Source organism: Lepidochelys olivacea, assembly GCF_965140295.1.
Source record: "Lepidochelys olivacea isolate rLepOli2 genome assembly, chromosome: 4".
Taxonomy (NCBI): domain Eukaryota; kingdom Metazoa; phylum Chordata; order Testudines; family Cheloniidae; genus Lepidochelys; species Lepidochelys olivacea.
This window is the reverse complement of record NC_140414.1, coordinates 126,201,015-126,220,595: the sequence shown is the minus strand read 5'-3', so window position 1 is coordinate 126,220,595 and position 19,581 is coordinate 126,201,015. Positions and strand designations below refer to the sequence as shown.

The window sequence follows — 19,581 nt, the reverse complement described above, 5'->3', positions numbered from 1 at the left end:
AAGCCATTCCTCAGCTTGGAATGAAACAGTTTTTAAAGATTATATAATCTAATTAACTTTTTGGCATCTTTAAATATTATAGCATTATTTTTTAAAAAGTCAACCTGAACCTTGACAGCAAGGAATAGATTTTCTCACTCTGTAGTTCTCTAGAATAAGATATTCCAGGTCACCTCTGTGATTTATGAGGGGCAAGATTTTTTAAAATGCATTTAGGCACTTAAAGATGCAGATATAACACCCATTGAAATAAAATGGAAATCAATGAGTGTTAGGCACTTAATCTTGCTTAGGTGCTTTTGGAAATCCCACTAGGCATCTGTCTGCACCTTTAGGCTCCTTAGAGTTCCTGCATAAATCTGAATGGTGGGCTCCTAAGTCAGTTTGTTACTTTTGGAAAATACCCTGGTTATTAATTTTTTCTTCAAGTGATGGTCCCTATGAGTACGTGGGTTCGCATGTGTGCCATGCATCTGAGTCCAGAAGTTCTTCAAAGCAGTGTCGGTCGGCGCGCACCCATGGTTCCTATCTATACTACACATGTGGGTATGCATGCGCCTGAGTCTGGCTGTTCTTTAAAGCAGTGTCCGTTGGCCCACATATGCAGCAGCTCGCCTCGTGCTCCCAACCAAGGGTACAACACCTCTCCAGTTTCTTCTCACAACCGCATGGCCTGAGTTGGAATTGTGTCCTCCTGCACTTCGTTGCATAATCTATATAGAAACCATGTGGAATTAGTTATTTTCTTAGATTAGTAGTTAATAGTTAAAGAGTAGTTTATACTATAGCATAGAGTATTTTTTTTTCCGCAGTTGGGGAAATCTCCACCCCCAGCTCAGAGTCCTGGAATTCAAGAATTGCATCTTGACCTCAATCCTTCTCCATCTGTGACAAGCATCAATGCTGCATTACTGTCTGGGTGAGGCGCATATCTCTGCAAAGTGCCGTGTCTGTTGCTCCTTCACACCCAGACCTTGAGAAGCCCAAGAGCTTCGCCTACGGAAGCACCTGTTGGAGAAGGCTATGAGGCCCCTCTCTGATCCGGGCCAGGGAGACCCCCCTCCCCCCGCTGTACATGGGCCTCAACTGCATCAATACATTAAGATAACGTGCCTTGGAGAGGAGCCATCACAACTAAGCCCAAGGACTCTTCTTCCCGGGCTCCCCATGAGAGCAGAGGGCTCTCTCATGGGCACAAGAACAAATCCCCGGTGAGGACCATCCATAAGAAACATGCTTCTTCCCTGACCCAGTCCAGGTCAGGTGAGATGTCGCGAGTGGAACCTAAGGAACTGCCTCAGATGAAGAGCCCCAGATCCGAGGGCAAGACACATAAAAAGAAAGATCTGTTGGTCACCTCAGTACCAAAGCATAAAGATAGACGCTCGATGGTTCTGACTACCAGTGCCAGATCCAGAGTCAGTGCCACCTAATCCATCTGAAGACTGTCCAGTTGCTGCAGATGCACTGGATCCATCAGACTCATGTGAACCCCTCAGATACCAGGGCATACAGAGACTTATATAACACCTCCCTTACCCACAGCCTCCATTTCTTTCCGGCCTGGCCCTCCCCAGGGATGTCCTTACTCTGGAAGAGGAGCCTTCATCACTGTCCCGGGAGCTGTCTCACCTCTGACCATCCAGCAGGAGTGCCCCTACTAGTGCAGCAGTTCTTAGATTCAGAAGAATCAGAGGAAAAGGCTACACTGGTGTCTCTGCAGCGGCCGTTGAGCCCTGATAGACAGTCAAGGGGTTACTCTCACCATTCTGCGAGGTACGCCGCTGGTACCAATTTCCTTGGGGTCCCCCACAACCAATCAATACTTATTACTGGCCTTACTGGGATCCGCAGGATCCTTATGGCAGGCGTCTGGGGCCCCTCAGGAGTTGTACTGCTCCCTCTTGTCAGCCGGTTCTGTCAGTATACGAGGAGCAAGAGGTGGAACCGGATCCTCAGGTACCGACAGGTTCCAATGGGTGCCTCTTCATCTTCCTCAGATGAAGTGGTCACTCCTCCTTCACCTTCTCTGCCAAATGACAATCACCAGTACCAGGAGCTGTTACGAAGAGTGGCCAGTGATCTACAGATCCCATTAGAGGAGATCTAGGACCCTTAATACTGGCTCCTGGGCACCTTGAAGCCCCAGGGACCGAGTAAAGTTTCTCTACCCATCAGTGAGGTCATTACTAGAACTGGCTAGAGCAGTATGGCATGCTCTAGCATCTTGTGCCCCTACACTGAAAAAGGGACAAGTGATGAGATGTTGTTCCTGCAAAAGGGGCTGAATTCTTATTCTTTCATCCTGCCCCCAACTTGCTAGTAGTGCAGGTGGCTCCTGAAAGGGCTAGATCATGCTGTCAAAGGGCCACCCTGGCAAATAAAGGCTCTAAAAGACTTGACCTCCTGAGGAAGGAAATTGTCTCCTCCACCGGGTTCCAATTTTGTGTCACTAACTACCAAGCATTGTTAGCAAAATACGATTTTAATATCTATTTCAGGCTTGTGGACTTCACAGACAAGCTTTCCACAGAGGACAGGGTGCAATTTCAGCCCTTTTAGATGAGGGGAAGCTAGGGGCAAAGGTGGCACTCCAGACTTCAGTGGATGCTGCAGACACAGCTTCCAGTGGTTTGACTGCTGATCTAGTCACAAGGAGGAACTCCTGGCTGCAATCATCAGGGTTTCCCAGGGAGGTCCAAAACACCATCCGGGACCTCCCTGTTGTCGAGTCAAATCTCTTTTAATGAGCAATCAGATGAGTCCCTGCACTCACTAAAAGACAAGATTGACTCTGGGTTCCCCGGGGATTTATACTCTGGCCCCAGGAGGAAACACCAGAGGCAACCCTATAAACCCAGGCCACCCCCTCCTCCTGCAGCTTATTACCAGTGCATAAGCCACTGCACAAACATCAAAAAGATTCAGAGGTCTCACTTCTCAGCCCCCTGTATTTCCTCAGCCTCTACTCATTCTCAGTCATCAGCCAAGAGCTACTTTTGACATATTGGTCAAGACCTGTGTACCACCTCATCTTACATTCTTCACCCACAAGATCACTATGGACAGCTGGGTTCTAGAGATTATCTGCCAGGGATACTTCATTCCCTCCTCACAAACCCCCTTTCCAATCCCTCTTCAGGGACCACTCTCACAAGGTAATTCTTCAGTGGGAAACAGAAAGCCTCTTACTCCAAGGGGCAATAGAGTGCATCCTGCCTTATTACCGTGGAAGAGGATTCTACTCCCCATATTTCCTAATTCCCCAGAGAGGCGGCGGGGGAGACCCCTCCTGGACTTTTAGCAACATGTGACCTCCAGAAGAAGAAGGGGGAATGTCCAGGTTCCAGCAACGCAGACACAGGTAACTAACCGCTTTCATGTTCTCTCCACAGGTACCATTGTGGAGAGTGGACCAGATGATATGTCTGGGGGGAGAAAGCAGAAGGAGACTCTGCTGGTTGGAAGGCATGAGATGCACTGTCCTGAGATTGGGGGTTCCACGACCACCACTCCCAAGAGAAGGAGGCGGGTAGTGGTGGTCAGGGACTCTCTCCTCCGGGGGACTGAGTCATCTATCTGCCGCCCTGACCGGGAAAACCGAGAAGTCTGCTGCTTGCCAGGGGCTAAGATTCGCGATGTGACGGAGCGACTGCCGAGACTCATCAAGCCCTTGGATCGCTACCCCTTCCTGCTTCTCCACGTGGGCACCAATGATACTGCCAAGAATGACCTTGAGCGGATCACTGCGGACTACGTGGCTCTGGGAAGAAGGATAAAGGAGTTTGAGGCACAAGTAGTGTTCTCGTCCATCCTCCCCGTGGAAGGAAAAGGCCTGGGTAGGGACCGTCGAATCGTGGAAGTCAACGAATGGCTATGCAGGTGGTGTCGGAGAGAAGGCTTTGGATTCTTTGACCATGGGATGCTGTTCCATGAAGGAGGAGTGCTGGGCAGAGACGGGCTCCATCTTACGAAGAGAGGGAAGAGCATCTTTGCAAGCAGGCTGGCTAACCTAGTGAGGAGGGCTTTAAACTAGGTTCACCGGGGGAAGGAGACCAAAGCCCTGAGGAAAGCGGGATACCGGGAGGAAGCACAGGCAGGAACATCTGTGGGGGAGGGCTCCTGCCTCATACTGAGAATGAGGGGCGATCAGCAGGTTATCTCAAGTGCTTATATACGAATGCACAAAGCCTTGGAAACAAGCAGGAAGAACTGGAGGTCCTGGTGATGTCAAGGAATTATGACGTGATTGGAATAACAGAGACTTGGTGGGATAACTCACATGACTGGAGTACTGTCATGGATGGTTATAAACTGTTCAGGAAGGACAGGCAGGGCAGAAAAGGTGGGGGAGTAGCACTGTATGTAAGGGAGCAGTATGACTGCTCAGAGCTCCGATACGAAACTGCAGAAAAACCTGAGTGTCTCTGGATTAAGTTTAGAAGTGTGAGCAACAAGAGTGATGTAGTGGTGGGAGTCTGCTATAGACCACCAGACCAGGGGGATGAGGTGGATGAGGCTTTCTTCTGGCAACTCGCAGAAGCTACTAGATCGCACGCCCTGATTCTCATGGGTGACTTTAATTTTCCTGATATCTGCTAGGAGAGCAATACAGCAGTGCATAGACAATCCAGGAAGTTTTTGGAAAGCGTAGGGGACAATTTCCTGGTGCAAGTGCTAGAGGAGCCAACTAGGGGGGGAGCTTTTCTTGACCTGCTGCTCACAAACCGGGAAGAATTAGTGGGGGAAGCAAAAGTGGATGGGAATCTGGGAGGCAGTGACCACAAGTTGGTTGAGTTCAGGATCCTGACACAGGGAAGAAAGGTAAGCAGCAGGATACGGACCCTGGACTTCAGGAAAGCAGACTTCGACTCCCTCAGGGAACGGATGGGTAGGATCCCCTGGGGGACTAACATGAAGGGGAAAGGAGTCAAGGAGAGCTGGCTGTATTTCAAGGAATCCCTGTTGAGGTTACAGGGACAAACCATCCCGATGAGTCGAAAGAATAGTAAATATGGCAAGTGACTAGCTTGGCTTAACGGTGAAATCCTAGCGGATCTTAAACATAAAAAAGAAGCTTACAAGAAGTGGAAGGTTGGACATATGACCAGGGAAGAGTATAAAAATATTGCTCGGGCTTGCAGGAGTGAAATCAGGAAGGCCAAATCGCACCTGGAGCTGCAGCTAGCAAGAGATGTCAAGAGTAACAAGAAGGGTTTCTTCAGGTATGTTGGCAACAAGAAGAAAGCCAAGGAAAGTGTGGGCCCCTTACTGAATGAGGGAGGCAACCTAGTGACAGAGGATGTGGAAAAAGCTAATATACTCAATGCTTTTTTTGCCTCTGTCTTCACTAACAAGGTCAGCTCCCAGACCGCTGCGCTGGGCATCACAGCATGGGGAGTAGATGACCAGCCCTCTGTGGAGAAAGAGGTGGTTAGAGACTATTTAGAAAAGCTGGACGTGCACAAGTCCATGGGGCCAGACGAGTTGCATCCGAGAGTGCTAAAGGAATTGGCGGCTGTGATTGCAGAGCCATTGGCCATTATCTTTGAAAACTCGTGGCGAATGGGGGAAGTCCCAGATGACTGGAAAAAGGCTAATGTAGTGCCAATCTTTAAAAAAGGGAAGAAGGAGGATCCTGGGAACTACAGGCCAGTCAGCCTCACCTCAGTCCCCAGAAAAATCATGGAGCAGGTCCTCAAAGAATCAATCCTGAAGCACTTACATGAGAGGAAAGTGATCAGGAACAGTCAGCATGGATTCACCAAGGGAAGGTCATACTGACTAATCTAATCGCCTTTTATGATGAGATTACTGGTTCTGTGGATGAAGGGAAAGCAGTGGATGTATTGTTTCTTGACTTTAGCAAAGCTTTTGACACGGTCTCCCACAGTATTCTTGTCAGCAAGTTAAAGAAGTATGGGCTGGATGAATGCACTATAAGGTGGGTAGAAAGTTGGCTAGATTGTCGGGCTCAACGGATAGTGATCAACGGCTCCTTATCTAGTTGGCAGCCGGTGTCAAGTGGAGTGCCCCAAGGGTCAGTCCTGGAGCCGGTTTTGTTCAATATCTTCATAAATGATCTGGAGGATGGTGTGGATTGCACTCTCAGCAAATTTGCGGATGATACTAAACTAGGAGGAGTGGTAGATACGCTGGAGGGTAGGGATAGGATACAGAGGGACTAGACAAATTGGAGGATTGGGCCAAAAGAAATCTGATGAGGTTCAATAAGGATAAGTGCAGGGTCCTGCACTTAGGATGGAAGAACCCAATGCACCGCTACAGACTAGGGACCGAATGGCTAGGCAGCAGTTCTTGGAGAAGGACCTAGGGGTGACAGTGGACGAGAAGCTGGATATGAGTCAGCAGTGTGCCCTTGTTGCCAAGAAGGCCAGTGGCATTTTGGGATGTATAAGTAGGGGCATAGCGAGCAGATTGAGGGACGTGATCGTTCCCCTCTATTCGACATCGGTGAGGCCTTATCTGGGGTACTGTGTCCAGTTTTGGGCCCCACACTACAAGAAGGATGTGGATAAATTGGAGAGAGTCCAGCGAAGGGCAACAAAAATTATTAGGGGTCTGGAACACATGACTTATGAGGAGAGGCTGAGGGAACTGGGATTGTTAAGTCTGCGGAAGAGAAGAATGAGGGGGGATTTGATAGCTGCTTTCAACTACCTGAGAGGTGGTTCCAGAGAGGATGGTTCTAGACTATTCTCAGTGGTAGAAGAGGACAGGACAAGGAGTAATGGTCTCAAGTTGCAGTGGGGGAGGTTTAGGTTGGATATTAGGAAAAACTTTTTCACTAGGAGGATGGTGAAACACTGGAATGCGTTACCTAGGGAGGTGATAGAATCTCCTTCCTTAGAAGTTTTTAAGGTCAGGCTTGACAAAGCCCTGGCTGGGATGATTTAATTGGGGATTGGTCCTGCTTTGAGCAGGGGGTTGGACTAGATGACCTCCTGAGGTCGCTACCAACCCTGGTATTCTATGATTCTATGAACTCAGTGTCTTTATTCTAAAACTGAATTTCCGGATGATTGCACTGGCATCTATAATCCCCTCTGTTCCAGAAGGGGTTCATAGTTCTTGACATGAAGGACACATATATTTCCATGTGGACATTCACACAGGAATTTCCTGCATGTTATAGTAGGCCAGGAATACTTCCAGTTTTGAGTCCTCCCCTTTGGGCTGGCTACAGCACCCAGAGTAATTACAAAGCTTTTCTCTATGATTGCAGCCCAGTTGACATGCCAGGACTATACCTGGACGATTTGCTCCTGGTAGGCCAATCTCATCAGGAGGTCAGGTCAGTGACAAGCATTCTGATACAACTTTTAACAGCCCCAGGTATTTGCATAAATGAAGAAAAGTCTGTTTTGTGACCCACAACTTTTCAGTTGGACTCGATTTCTGCAGGAACGTTCCTCCCCTCAGAAAGGTTTCATGCACTGAGCACCCTGATTGACCACATCACTCACAGATCACAAGCCACAGTGCACAAGTGCTTCTCACTGTTAGGCCACTCAACCTATCAATGAAGCAAGGACCATATCAACTCCAGACTGCACTTACGGTACCTGCAAGTACAAGCAAGGACCATATCAACTCCAGGGTAGTCGTTCCTCCCAGAGTTGTCTCCTCTCTAACTTGGTGGTCAAAACAGGAAGAGGTCATGATGGGAATACCCTTCAGCCCTCCCAGCCCCAGGGGCATCACTGGGATGGACACCTCCCTTCTGGGGTAGGCTGCTCACTTGGACAATCACACTGCTCAGGGTACCTGTACCCCATGAGTAGCCTGGCTACATATAAATTTACTGGAACTGAGGGTGGTCTTTCTGCTTATATGCTTGCTACATATTCAGATAATGTCAGACAATATCACCACTGTATAAACAAACCGGGAGGAGCGAGATCTCCTCCCCTCATCCAGGAGGCAGTCAGGCTTTGGAACAGGTGCATCAGGAACTGTGTCATAATACAAGCTGTGTACCTTCCCAGTATTGACAGCTCCTTGGCAGGCAAACTAAGCAGAAGCGTCTCAATAGCCTATGAGTGGGAGATTCATGACAGAGTCCTGAACAAGATACTGTATATATATACTATCTGTATTCCACTACCTGCCCTCCATCCTCTTTGCTTCAGATCCTATTAGATTGTGGTAAGAGGAACTGGAGAGGGGTCGACCCACATTGCCTCTTATGCCCGTAGTTGGGAGTACGAGGCGAGCTACTGCACACGTATGGACCAACGGGCACAGCTTTGAAGAACAGCCAGACTCGGGCGCGTGCATACCTCCATGTATAGTATGGATAGGGACCACACATCTCGAAGAACTTCCAGTTACAGTAAGTAACCTCCACTTACATGATATCATATGTTGTTTGCCTCTTCCTGTTCTATCACAATGATGTTAAAGGTTTTCATTGTATCCACTTTTAGAACAATGGTGTGTTCATAGATTTCATTTCTGTAGTTAATTTTATCACAGATGTGAGGTCATGTTAATTTCTGCAGTTAATTTTATCACAGATATGTGGCCATGATTTGTGAGTCTCACAAGCAAACGTGTGCTTAGAGTACCTCATTTTAAATTTATCTTTTCAGTTTTATCATTTAAATTTATCGGTATGTATGTATTTCTTTGGTTTTCTTGGGCTTTTCTTTTGAATATCATAAAGAGTTAATGAAGACACATTATTCAGTCATTCCTATGGAATGCAATTGAAAAGTGTAACTCATTTCACTCTTGTCTGTGCCTGTTAATTGTTGGTTTCAGAAGGATATACTAAAAAAATAATTGTTAATAAAAAAAAAACAGGAATGCAACTGAGCGAATGCTTTGCACAAGACTTTGCCTGCCAGCCGACTCTGGCAAACAGAAATCAACTGTTTATATATGGGTGTGACCTTGTTTGAACAGAATCCACATAGTGATTCAAACATGTATATTCCTCCTAAAAGTGCTTACTTGGATCTGCTTTAAGGATAAAGTTTTCTGCCCTAGCTTTTATTCACTCATGCTGGGTTCTAGCCACTTTTCAAGAAAATGTTGGAATGTTGCATGTGTTGAGATCAGAGAAATGGTTTATCGTTTCAGGCTGGAGTTTTCAAAGGAGCCTAAGGAAGTTAGGGACCCAACCCACATTGAAATTCACAAGTGGCATGAAGAGGACACAACTCATTGACTTTAATGGAATAGTACCCTTTTAAACTTGCAGAAAATGTGTTTGCTTATCCTTAGTGTATGCTTAGGCTGCTATCGGTGTTGGGTATTTCTTCATATCAGTTTTCAGAGGCCTTATGAAGGAAGCCTTTGTCAGATGAAAATTATTCATTTGGAATGATGTGAAGCATGAAAAAATGCAATTCCTACCAGGATGGGAACAGTGTGAGAAGTTCACAGCGGGTAGGTAGAAGATGCTCAGATGGACACTATGAAGCCCAGACCCAGGACAAACTAGAAGACATGTTTTAGGAACAAGCTCAAAAGCCCTGTTAATTAAATGGCAACTTTTTGGATCAGGTCTAAAGAGCTCAAGTCCAAGTTTGCTGAGATCGAGCCTCTGAGCATCAGCTGTCGGTTTGGAACCACGCGTGAGCATTAACATTCATACTAACAAAATAATAAACGTCTTTGGATTCCACAATTTAACATTATCTGCCTTTTTTAAGGTAAAGCAGTGGTTATAAAACTTGAAGTGTTAAAACAAACAGTCTTCTTTGCATGCACAGTACACACTTTCCATACATTATCATAACATTTTTAATTACAGATCCCATGCAGGGACCAATTATGTAATTCCCAATAGGAACAAGTTCATTTTGTTGAATAATAATGTGGTTATCGTCAGAGTTACATGATGCTATATCACTGGATAGGAGAATAGTTCCACTGAGTGAAATAATTCCTATTTTTTTAATCCCATATTAGAAATCTTTAGCTTCTTGGGTAATTGCCTAATTAGGGGGAAATAGTATAGGCTTAGTGGTGCTGCAAATGGTTTTGCTAGAGCCTTGTGATACATCACAAGGGGTTACGAGACGTCCCACAGTAACATCACCGAGTAAAATGGAGCTCCTCTGTAATCTCATAATGTCTTGAGATATAAGGCAAGGCACATCCAAAGAGCCAGAGGCCCTGTGCAGGGGGCTGGAAGGGCAGGAGAGAGGTCATACGAATCCTCTTCCTATTGCACATCTTGCACCAGGGCACTCAGGAACTGCTCCCTCTGAGCCTCTCTGAGGACACAAATTGCCTAAAGGGGGCAAGAATAAGGCAGGGCCATGGTTCCATCTACCTTTCCCCATCTGCTACAGCAGCAGCTTGAAGATCTGGCCAGGCATGCTGAAGGGGAGTAGATTGTGTGAGTGAAGCGTTCTCACTCCCCAGGGGTTGTGGGATGCTGCCACTCCACTCCATGGCTAAATGCCAATGTCTAGCTCGGTGACAGCTGTAGTCACCAGTTATAGCCGTAGTCAATGGAGTTATTGTATATTGTGATATCTTTTAACATTCCTTAGAAGGCAGCTTGTGCCACCACTTAAGCATTTTTTCCAATCACATAATTACTTAATAGACTGAAATATTTATCAAGTGTGCAGCCTAATTACCCCATAGATGAGAATAACCCTGAATGCTCCCCTGGGAGCCTAGCACATGGCTAATTAGTTTTATAATTAGCCATGTGGTAGGCTTGGAAGAAGCATCCAGGAAGCCTGCTAAGCCACAAGCAGCAAAGTAGAGAGGGGGGAAGGTTAGACAACTCTTGTAGCAGCAAGGTAGGTAGTCGGTAAGGCAGTAGAGTGAAGCACAAAAGGGCCAGATGGTGTCCAAGTAATGATGGTTGAACATGATAAGGTTAGGGCCAGGGTTAAGTCATGGGGGGAAAGTTATTTTTAACCCAAATTCCTTTTATTAGTGAGCTATTTAGAATGGTGAAAGTTTTATTATCTTTACACTCAAGAAATGAATGATCACCTACCCAGGACAGAGCAGCAACTTACTCACGTTGGAGAGCTGAAATGAAAGTAGGCTACTTATGTGACTATCTGCTGTCCCATGTTCGTGAGGGGCTGACAGTCTGTCCCAGATTTCTCTGACAATTTTTTATATTGGGAGCTGGATGCTAGCACAGGGCCAGATTCTGCAACTGTTACTCCCAGATTCTGTTGCTCAGAGGTTTGGGAATGTCAATAGCAGTCCTGGCAGAGATGGATTAATGGGCAGAGTGCAGGTGATATGATCAGTGTGGTCCCCACTGAAATGAAACAAAGCAACTGTTTAACAGCATACTATATAAATATAAATAATATTTTAGAACAAGTGTGTCCAACTGAAAGCACAGTATGGATTCAGGTTGGCGTAATATAAAGCCTAGCTCTAATTTGTTCAGGACATGGGAAATAAACAAACAGAAATAAAATTATACTTTTGATGACAACAAGTGAACAGGACCTTGTTTTTTCTCTTCTTAAATTCATCCTCTCCAGCCATGCAGTACTTTGCATTACATTGGATTGTTGGTTCACTATTGACTGACAAGGATGTATAATACGTACTGAATTTCTAGTACCTGTTCCCTTGAGATCTCTCATCTAATTACTGACACAGCAAAAGCCTGCTTTGGTTGTGCAAGCTGACATGACCACAGCTTGAGGCAATATGGGTGTAGGTTAATTACAGCCTTCCTTTACCATAATTTATTCACATTAATGTGATGTTGCTAACTATTAGTTTTGAAGATCTCTGGATTTCATTACAAGCACAATTCTTCTCAAACAAAACAAAGTTAACTGAACTAAATAAACATTATAAATCTATTTAAACTGCTTTGTGTTTTTTTTAAACAGGCCACAGAAAAACAGAGACAAGCCTCATTAATTTGCAGAGAAAAGCATCATTTAAAACATTATTTATGACTGTTTGACTGTGCAATTAATTACCTTTCTTCTGGCAGGCAATGTAATGAGCCCGTATCTGTAATACTCACTTTAATGAGCCTGTATGTTGGAAAATGAGGATTTCACATTGTAATGCTTGCCTTCCTCCTTGCTTTAAAGAGATTTAGCACAACTTTTAATTAATGATACAGTTTCCAAAAGTGGTTGGCGTTTACTGTAATTCTTGAGAATAAGCTCTTGTGTTCTAATGCTTCCTCTGTGTGTGTGTGTGTGTGTGTGTGTGTGTGTTAATGGGGGTTACTAAATTATGATAGCAATATTTTGGTGACTCCTTTTTTTACAGTAGCATGAACTACTATACTCTAGTGTTAATATAGACAGGTTTCAGAGCAGCAACTGTGTTAGTCTATATTCGCAAAAAGAAAAGGAGGACTTGTGGCACCTTAGAGACTAGCAAATTTATTTGAGCATAAGCTTTCGTGAGCTACAGCTCACTTCATTGGATGCATTCAGTGGAAAATACAGTGGGGAGATTTATATACATAGAGAACATGAAACAATGGGTGTTACCATACACACTGTAATGAGAGTGATCACTTAAGATGAGCTATTAGCAGCAGGAGAGCGGGGGGGGTCGCGGGGGAGTGGAAATCTTTTGTAGTGATAATCAAGGTGGGCCGTTTCTAGCAGTTGACAAGAACATCTGAGGAACAATGGGGGGGGGGGGCGGGAGGGAAATAAACATGGGGAAATAGTTTTACTTTGTGTAATGACCACTCCCAGTCTTTATTCAAGCCTAAGTTAATTGTATCCAGTTTGCAAATTAATTCCAATTCAGCAGTCTCTCATTGGAGTCTGTTTTTGAAATTTTTTTGTTGAAGAATTGCAACTTTTAGTTCTATAATGTGCAGGTGAACAAGCCTCTGATAGTGTGGCTGATGTGATTAGGCCCTATGATGGTGTCCCCTGAATAGATATGTGGACACAGTTGGCAACGGGCTTTTTTGCAAGGATAGGTTCCTGGGTTAGTGGTTCTGGTGTGTGGTTGCTGGTGAGTATTTGTTTCAGGTTGGGGGGCTGTCTGTAAGCAAGGACTGGCCTGTCTCCCAAGATCTGTGAGAGTGATGGGTCATCCTTCAGGATAGGTTGTAGATCCTTGATGATCCGCTGGAGAGGTTTTAGTTGGGGGCTGAAGGTGATGGTTAGTGGCGTTCTGTTATTTTCTTTGTTGGGCCTGTCCTGTAGTAGGTGACTTCTGGGTACTCTTCTGATTCTGTCAATCTGTTTCTTCACTTCAGCGGGTGGGTATTGTAGTTTTAAGAACGCCTGATAGAGATCTTGTAGGTGTTTGTCTCTTTCTGAGGGGTTGGAGCAAGTGCAGTTGTATCGTAGAGCTTGGCTGTAGACAATGATCGTGTGGTGTGGTCTGGATGAAAGCTGGAAGCATGTAGGTAGGCATAGCGGTCAGTAGGTTTCCGGTATAGGATGGTGTTTATGTGACCATTGCTTATTAGCATTATAGCGTCCAGGAAGTGGATCTCTTGAGTGGACTGGTCCAGGCTGAGGTTGATGGAGGATGGTTAAGAGGTTAAGAACAACGGCAGCTCCAAGCAATCAGTTCTTTACACTGCTGTACTCCCATTGAAATCAGTAGAGTTACAGTGGGAGAATGCCAGTGTGGAGAATCAGACCCTTAGTCTCACAGGCCTATGCTCTTAGAAAAACGTGCACTTTTTGGTAAGGGCACATGCTCTGACTCAGAAGGTGGGGAAGGGAGGTCAGGAAATTTACAACCAATGTGCATCTGTACAACCACCTCTGCCCTCCATGGATGCCCTGAGATCTGCATAATTTTCCCCTCGATCTCAGGGAATCTGCATATTTTAGTGGGCTTTGCCTCCTTGCCTTTCAAGAGAAGGCAGCCCACCCCAAGAACAATCTGAAGGAAGCCAGATTGTTTAGTTTTCTAATCTTTATGCCGGTTTTTCCCATTTGATGTCAGCATGGCCCTTAGATTGTCACTTTGGGAAAGGGAGTCAGTCTTCCTCTGTATTCGGTACAGCACCAAACAAGCTGCGAGTGCACAAAAATGTCATTTGTCACTCCGTGTGCCACGGTGCAGTAGCCAGTGCCAGTGACATAAGATACAATAGCAGTGATCACACAACTCTGGTGTTTAGATTAATAAAAGATTGCGAGCATGTATGGGATAAAAACGATACCATTAAGCAATATTTTATGATACAACTGAAAATGACTAAAATACTGCAGTTCTGACAAAACCAGCCTGCGTTTCTTTAATGGTGGCTGAGTCGCACAAAACAGGGTTGGAATTTTTAACTTGCTTTTCACTGAGCCATTCCTACAAGGACTTCAGAGTCATATCACAGCCTTATAAAATACACACACACACACAAGTTTACATTCTCACTCCCCCTCAGACATCAATTTTCAATTCCCCTTCTTTGGTTTGGCTATTGAGGCCAGAGAATTTCATTGAAGATAATTAATGTTCAAACAGCTGATGAGAGAGAAAATTCACTCCTAGATTTCTTTGGGACTTGTTCTCCCCAACTTCATTAGTGAAGAGCATTAAGTTCTCAGCTATAGGTAAAGTCCAACAAAATTAAAATCATATGTACTGAGAAAAATATGAATAATTTGCCATAACCTCTCTCAGTGGGTCTTTTCCCTTGGTATTTAGATCCTTCAAACTCTTGTAGACATTTATCATACACCCCCTTAGTCATCATTTGGCCAAGCTGATACATTGTTAGGTCTTTTAATCTTTCTTCATAAATCAAATTCTTCAGCCCCATGATTAGTTTTGTTACTTTTATCTGAAGTCTCTCCAGTTTGATGACATCTTTTTGGGAGCAAGTTTTTCCAGAGCTGCAGACAATTTTATAATCGCTGCTGCTGCTAGGGGGGAGCCTGGGGTAGGAGCTGGTGTTCATGAAGGGAGGGGCCTGGCATTGCTGTGGTGGAGGGACTTGGTGATCCTGAGTTGTAGGGGATAGTGCTCCAGTGGGGTGTGGGAGAATAATGCTGGGCTGAGGGGCCATGGGTATCCAAAATGGGGGTTGCAGCCAGGTTAGGCTGTTGGTGTGCCGACACTGTCATGCTGACCACTATTGTCTCATTGTTTCCTTGTACTCCCCTGTCTGTATCTTTCTGTTGTCTCTTGTCTTATACTTAGATTGAAAGCTCTTTGGGGACCATCTTCTTGTTCTGTGTTTATACAGTGCATAGCACAATGGGGTCATGGTCCATGACTGAAGCTCCTAGGTTACAGTAATTATTATTAATACTATAATAATTATTACTAATAATAGCAATAACAGGCAGGGGGAGGGAGGGTGTTCCCTTGCTCCCTTTTTCCCAGCCACACAATACAGAGTAGCAGGGTTGAGGAGCACAAGTGCAGGGGGCTGTGAAGTTAATCAGACCAACGTTTCCAAAAAGCGGCCTTTGATTTTGTAAACCTTTGTTTTGGGGAGCACAGCTTGAGACACTGAGCGGCTGATTTTCAATGTGCTGCACTCCCTCAGCTCGCAGTACTTTCAGTAGGAGTTGGTGAAAATTGGGTCTCAGTTGGGTACCCAAAATTGTCACTCTTGGTAATTGTGGATTATATCAGTTTTAGATGGTATAATCTCTACTTTATAGATGCAGTGAGCCTTAATATTTGTAAAATGCTTTGACAGAATTGAGTCCAAAATAGCTAATGGAGAATCTAAAAATTATTTTTCATTTATAGTTGAACTGTACACCTTTAGTCTTTGCAGACTTTTCTGTAAATATAATAATTAGGTATTAAGCATAACTTTATCACAGAGGTCCCCTATGTTAGCCCTATTGGCAGTATTATTTTTGTAATTCTCTCTTTTTTGCTCTGTATCTCAGTTTATGCTGAGAAAACTGGAAACATCAAATAAAAGCCCAGCTCATGTCATTTCAAATCTGCCTTATCCAACATCTCATTGTGATATGATTCTAACCCCATGTAGAAATACATTTTGCATGTAAGAGCTTAGCAGCATGGTCTCTCGTTTGTTACAAGGCTACTATTAGTGAACTATGATGGTGTCTGTTGGACTTATTATATAGATCAAGGGAGGGAAATCCAGCTCTGAAATTAAATTGATAACAATCTCTTTAAATTCCCAGATTGGCTTAAATAGGTCTCAGTATGTTCTATCATCAAGTTATATGTAGAAATATCTAAATCTCTTTCCCAAAGCCCTGGCATCTACTCAGTGGGAACTGTATTGGAAAAGTTCTCTTTTTGTACAAGTAAGCCACTGCTGTCAATTTCATTTCCCAAGAGATCTTAGCTTATTTAATTTTGATGCAGTCTTTTACAGAAGCAGTTCGGGAATTCAAATGAAAATCCCAGTACATTGTTTCATAGTGCAGGAAAGGGAGAAATAGTCCTTCTTTATGAAAGCACTTACCGTATCTTTGTATTTTCTTTTTCAAGAGGCACTTGTCCCCTGAAGAGTTCCAGGAAGTCTTCAAAATGAACATTGAAGAATTTGATCGTCTGGCACTTTGGAAGCGGAATGACCTAAAGAAAAAGGCCCTGCTTTTCTAACCTCGCTCAGACAGAAAAAAAAACAAATGTGGTTAATCAAAACAAAAATTGTCTTGCCAGCACTATCATATGCAGTTACTGTTGAACCATTGTCCAGCTTCATTGTGCTAGTGTATGTGGGAGGGAAACGACGGAAAAGATTAAATGGTAGTGCATTGGTATAGAGGTAATTTGCTGACATTGCATGACTGGCTGGTTCTGTCAGTAGCTCCTGGTCCTAGCCAGTTTACAACATACAAAGATCTAGCTTTAGATTAATTGTTGCTTGTGGTCATTGCTTGATGCAAAAGGAGATTTTAAAAGGGAAGAGAAAGAAATGTAGCTGTGACAAAAGAAATCCACCTAACATTTCATTTCAATAAGTTTTACAATAATGATGAAACTTAGAAATCCCATGACTAATGAACAGTTCTCCTACGGGGGGGATAATAGGCTATTTTTTAAAAAATGTGGTAAAGGCCAAAGAAAAGCATTTCAGCAAGTTGCAACTGTTTTTGTGTGGTACATTTTAGGAATGAAAGCAAAACTATCAAAGCACCTTAAATCTAGTTCTTACACTTTAGATGGAAGTTACTCTCTAAAAGATCACATACATCTAAATGGTAACTAGTTATGTTCAATTACAACACAAAGAGATTTTATTTTATTACAAAGTATATTGTGACAAATTACAGTTATAATGACTAAAGCATATAAAGAGACCTACTAAGAAAAGTTTTATGTCCCATTCATCAGGAAAACTAAAGCCTTATACAAAACTGGTTCAAGGGTGTAAAGTACCAGTTACTTGTGTTTTCCTAATCTTTTGGGGATTTTTTACATTTCGTGCTGATAAAAATACCATGAAATCTTAATTCTCTCTCTAGCTACATATAAAATAATATTGTTTTGTAAATATATGTTAAAGCATAAAGGCATACTTATTTCCTCCACTCTTTGGCTTTATACTTTTTAAGCCTGTAGAGCTATGGTGGCAATTCGGTAGCTGTGGAATCGTAGCGTTCAGCATAAAATATAACAAAAAAAAAAAAAAACAACAAAAGCTTGATGTACTCTCTCAATAATTATCAAATGGTAACCAAATAGATCTATTATCAAAACCCTTGTTCATTAATATTTGCATGTTTCTGTACAAATCAAATCAAAATCCTATGTATTATTGGTGCACCTTGAAACTTTATCTTAAATAACAAGTAAAGTTAACAAAATCTACATGTTTGATATGAGCATTAGATATTAAGATCTTTTCCAGCTGAAAGACAGTATTAAATTTAATAATTTCATATGGTCAAAAATACAGTTGCTGATGAAGAATGTTTTTAAAGTGAGTTGCTAGTTTTATGTGATACTTTTTTTTAAATGCTCTTTTAGTACATTTTTCAGCCATATGTCAGCATTCTGCATTTTTACTGTCTTGAATGTTTGTACTCATCTTCTACATCACTCTGTCTTTTTGCATTTCCTTAAAGTAACTTTAATATATGCACTGCTTCACACTAGTTCAACTGGTCCAGTGATGGAGAAATTGTAGCGTTGAACATGCCTTCTTCCAATTAACATTCAAAATTCATGCTGTTGGAAATAAATATTTTCTCATGACCTAAATGTTTTGTCTGATAATACGTATGTCTAGAGAAATCATTAAAAAGGAAAACATAGCTTGATACATGTGCTAATCGTTTTAATGTATATAATTTCAAGTTGTAATGTTGCTATAGGTCTTTTCATCCCTTGATACTGACATGTAACTCTCATTAAACTTACAGGAACATAACTCCATGTTCACACATTGAGGAGAGAGGATTACTCATCATATTTAACACAGAACTGAATTCTTCAGAGTTTTCCCACTGAAGTCAGTTGAAGCTATAGATTTGCATCTCCACCCGTTGGGTGAAATTCACTCCTGTTCAGAGTGCCCACCCAACCCCTTTGCACAAATCCTCAAAATAGGGGTTAAATGGCACTTATGTAGTGCCTGGGCCCCTGCATGCCTTCTATACTTGTGTGAATTTCACGCATAGTGATACTGTAAGTCTTTAAATATACTGCCTTAATAAGCATTTCTGACACTTTCATTACACAGCTACCCTGCACATATATTTTAGTAAAGATGTTTTGCGTACCATATTGGTTAATCACTCAGTTTCCAATGAGCCTCTGACTCGTTCACAATAAGGCCATTTTACACAGACAGAACTGTTAAACCAGACTTATTGTGATGGAAGTTATGTCTACATTGCAATCAGAGGTATGATTTGCAGGTTATTTAAACATACCCATGCTTTAATCTAGCTAGCTCATTAAAACAGCAGTAGAGATGTGCTGGTAGGCTGTGCAAGCTGATCCAGTCCCCCTGGATATGTACTTGCATTGCTAGCCTGCACTACAGTCCATGCCTGTGATGTATCATGGATCTCAGACCTGGGTCCGAGGCAGTTCTTAGACCACAGCCACCATCTGGCAGCTCACTGGTACCACCAGCAGGTAGTATGGGCTGGTGGACCCTAGTTCACCATAGGCATCATACAATTTGGAGGCGACATCTGGCCTCTCTGATTGGCTCAGACTTACTGTTAAACCAGATGGAGGCACAGGAAAGTTGTCTGAGCAACCGGGTGAATTTCTGGCTGGCTTCTACATTGGACCCTGCCTTCTCACCTGACTCTTGAGCACTGCCTTGCTCCTGATTCCTGCCTTCCTATCCTGTCATCAGTGCTTGATTTGTGCCAGGGGCTTAGCCCTGGCTCCTCTCATCTTGGCAGTTCATAGCCCTGACACCTTTGGGCTTGTCGCATCAGTTATGAAAGTAAAAAAAATTGCTTGAGCCCCATCACCTAATTGCTCAAGCCCCAGCACCTCTTTCATTACAAAGTAAGCACTGCCTGTCATGTCCTGTTCCTGGTTCCTGCCCTTCTGCCTTGTTCCAGATTCCCTGTTTCGATGCCAGCCCTGGCTGCTGACTCCAGCTCTGACTATTGGTTTGACTCCTGACTCTGTCTCCATCATTGACTTCTGGTTCCTGACTATCACTAGGTCTGACCACCTACAGCAGCACCAGTGTCTTCATTG

The 19,581-nt window shown here is 43.6% G+C and overlaps 1 protein-coding gene across 10 annotated transcripts in view; it reads left to right on the top strand.

Annotated features, from left to right (window-relative positions):
• The window catches only part of ABLIM2 (actin binding LIM protein family member 2), a gene marked incomplete at its 5' end in the record, with an annotated part of 215,546 nt that extends 197,789 nt beyond the window's left edge, over positions 1-17,757 (top strand). For 4 of the 10 annotated variants that reach the window (XM_084625593.1, XM_084625590.1, XM_084625592.1 and 1 more), the window contains one exon: positions 16,396-17,756. In XM_084625593.1, the coding sequence (XP_084481719.1) occupies positions 16,396-16,509 (114 nt within the window). In that variant the 3' untranslated portion in view covers positions 16,510-17,756. Of the gene's footprint in view, positions 1-9,108; positions 9,626-16,395 lie in introns of those variants that run through there. The other 6 variants (XM_084625597.1, XM_084625589.1, XM_084625596.1 and 3 more) reach the window with 3 other exon arrangements.
• Positions 17,758-19,581: the final 1,824 nt, after the last annotated feature.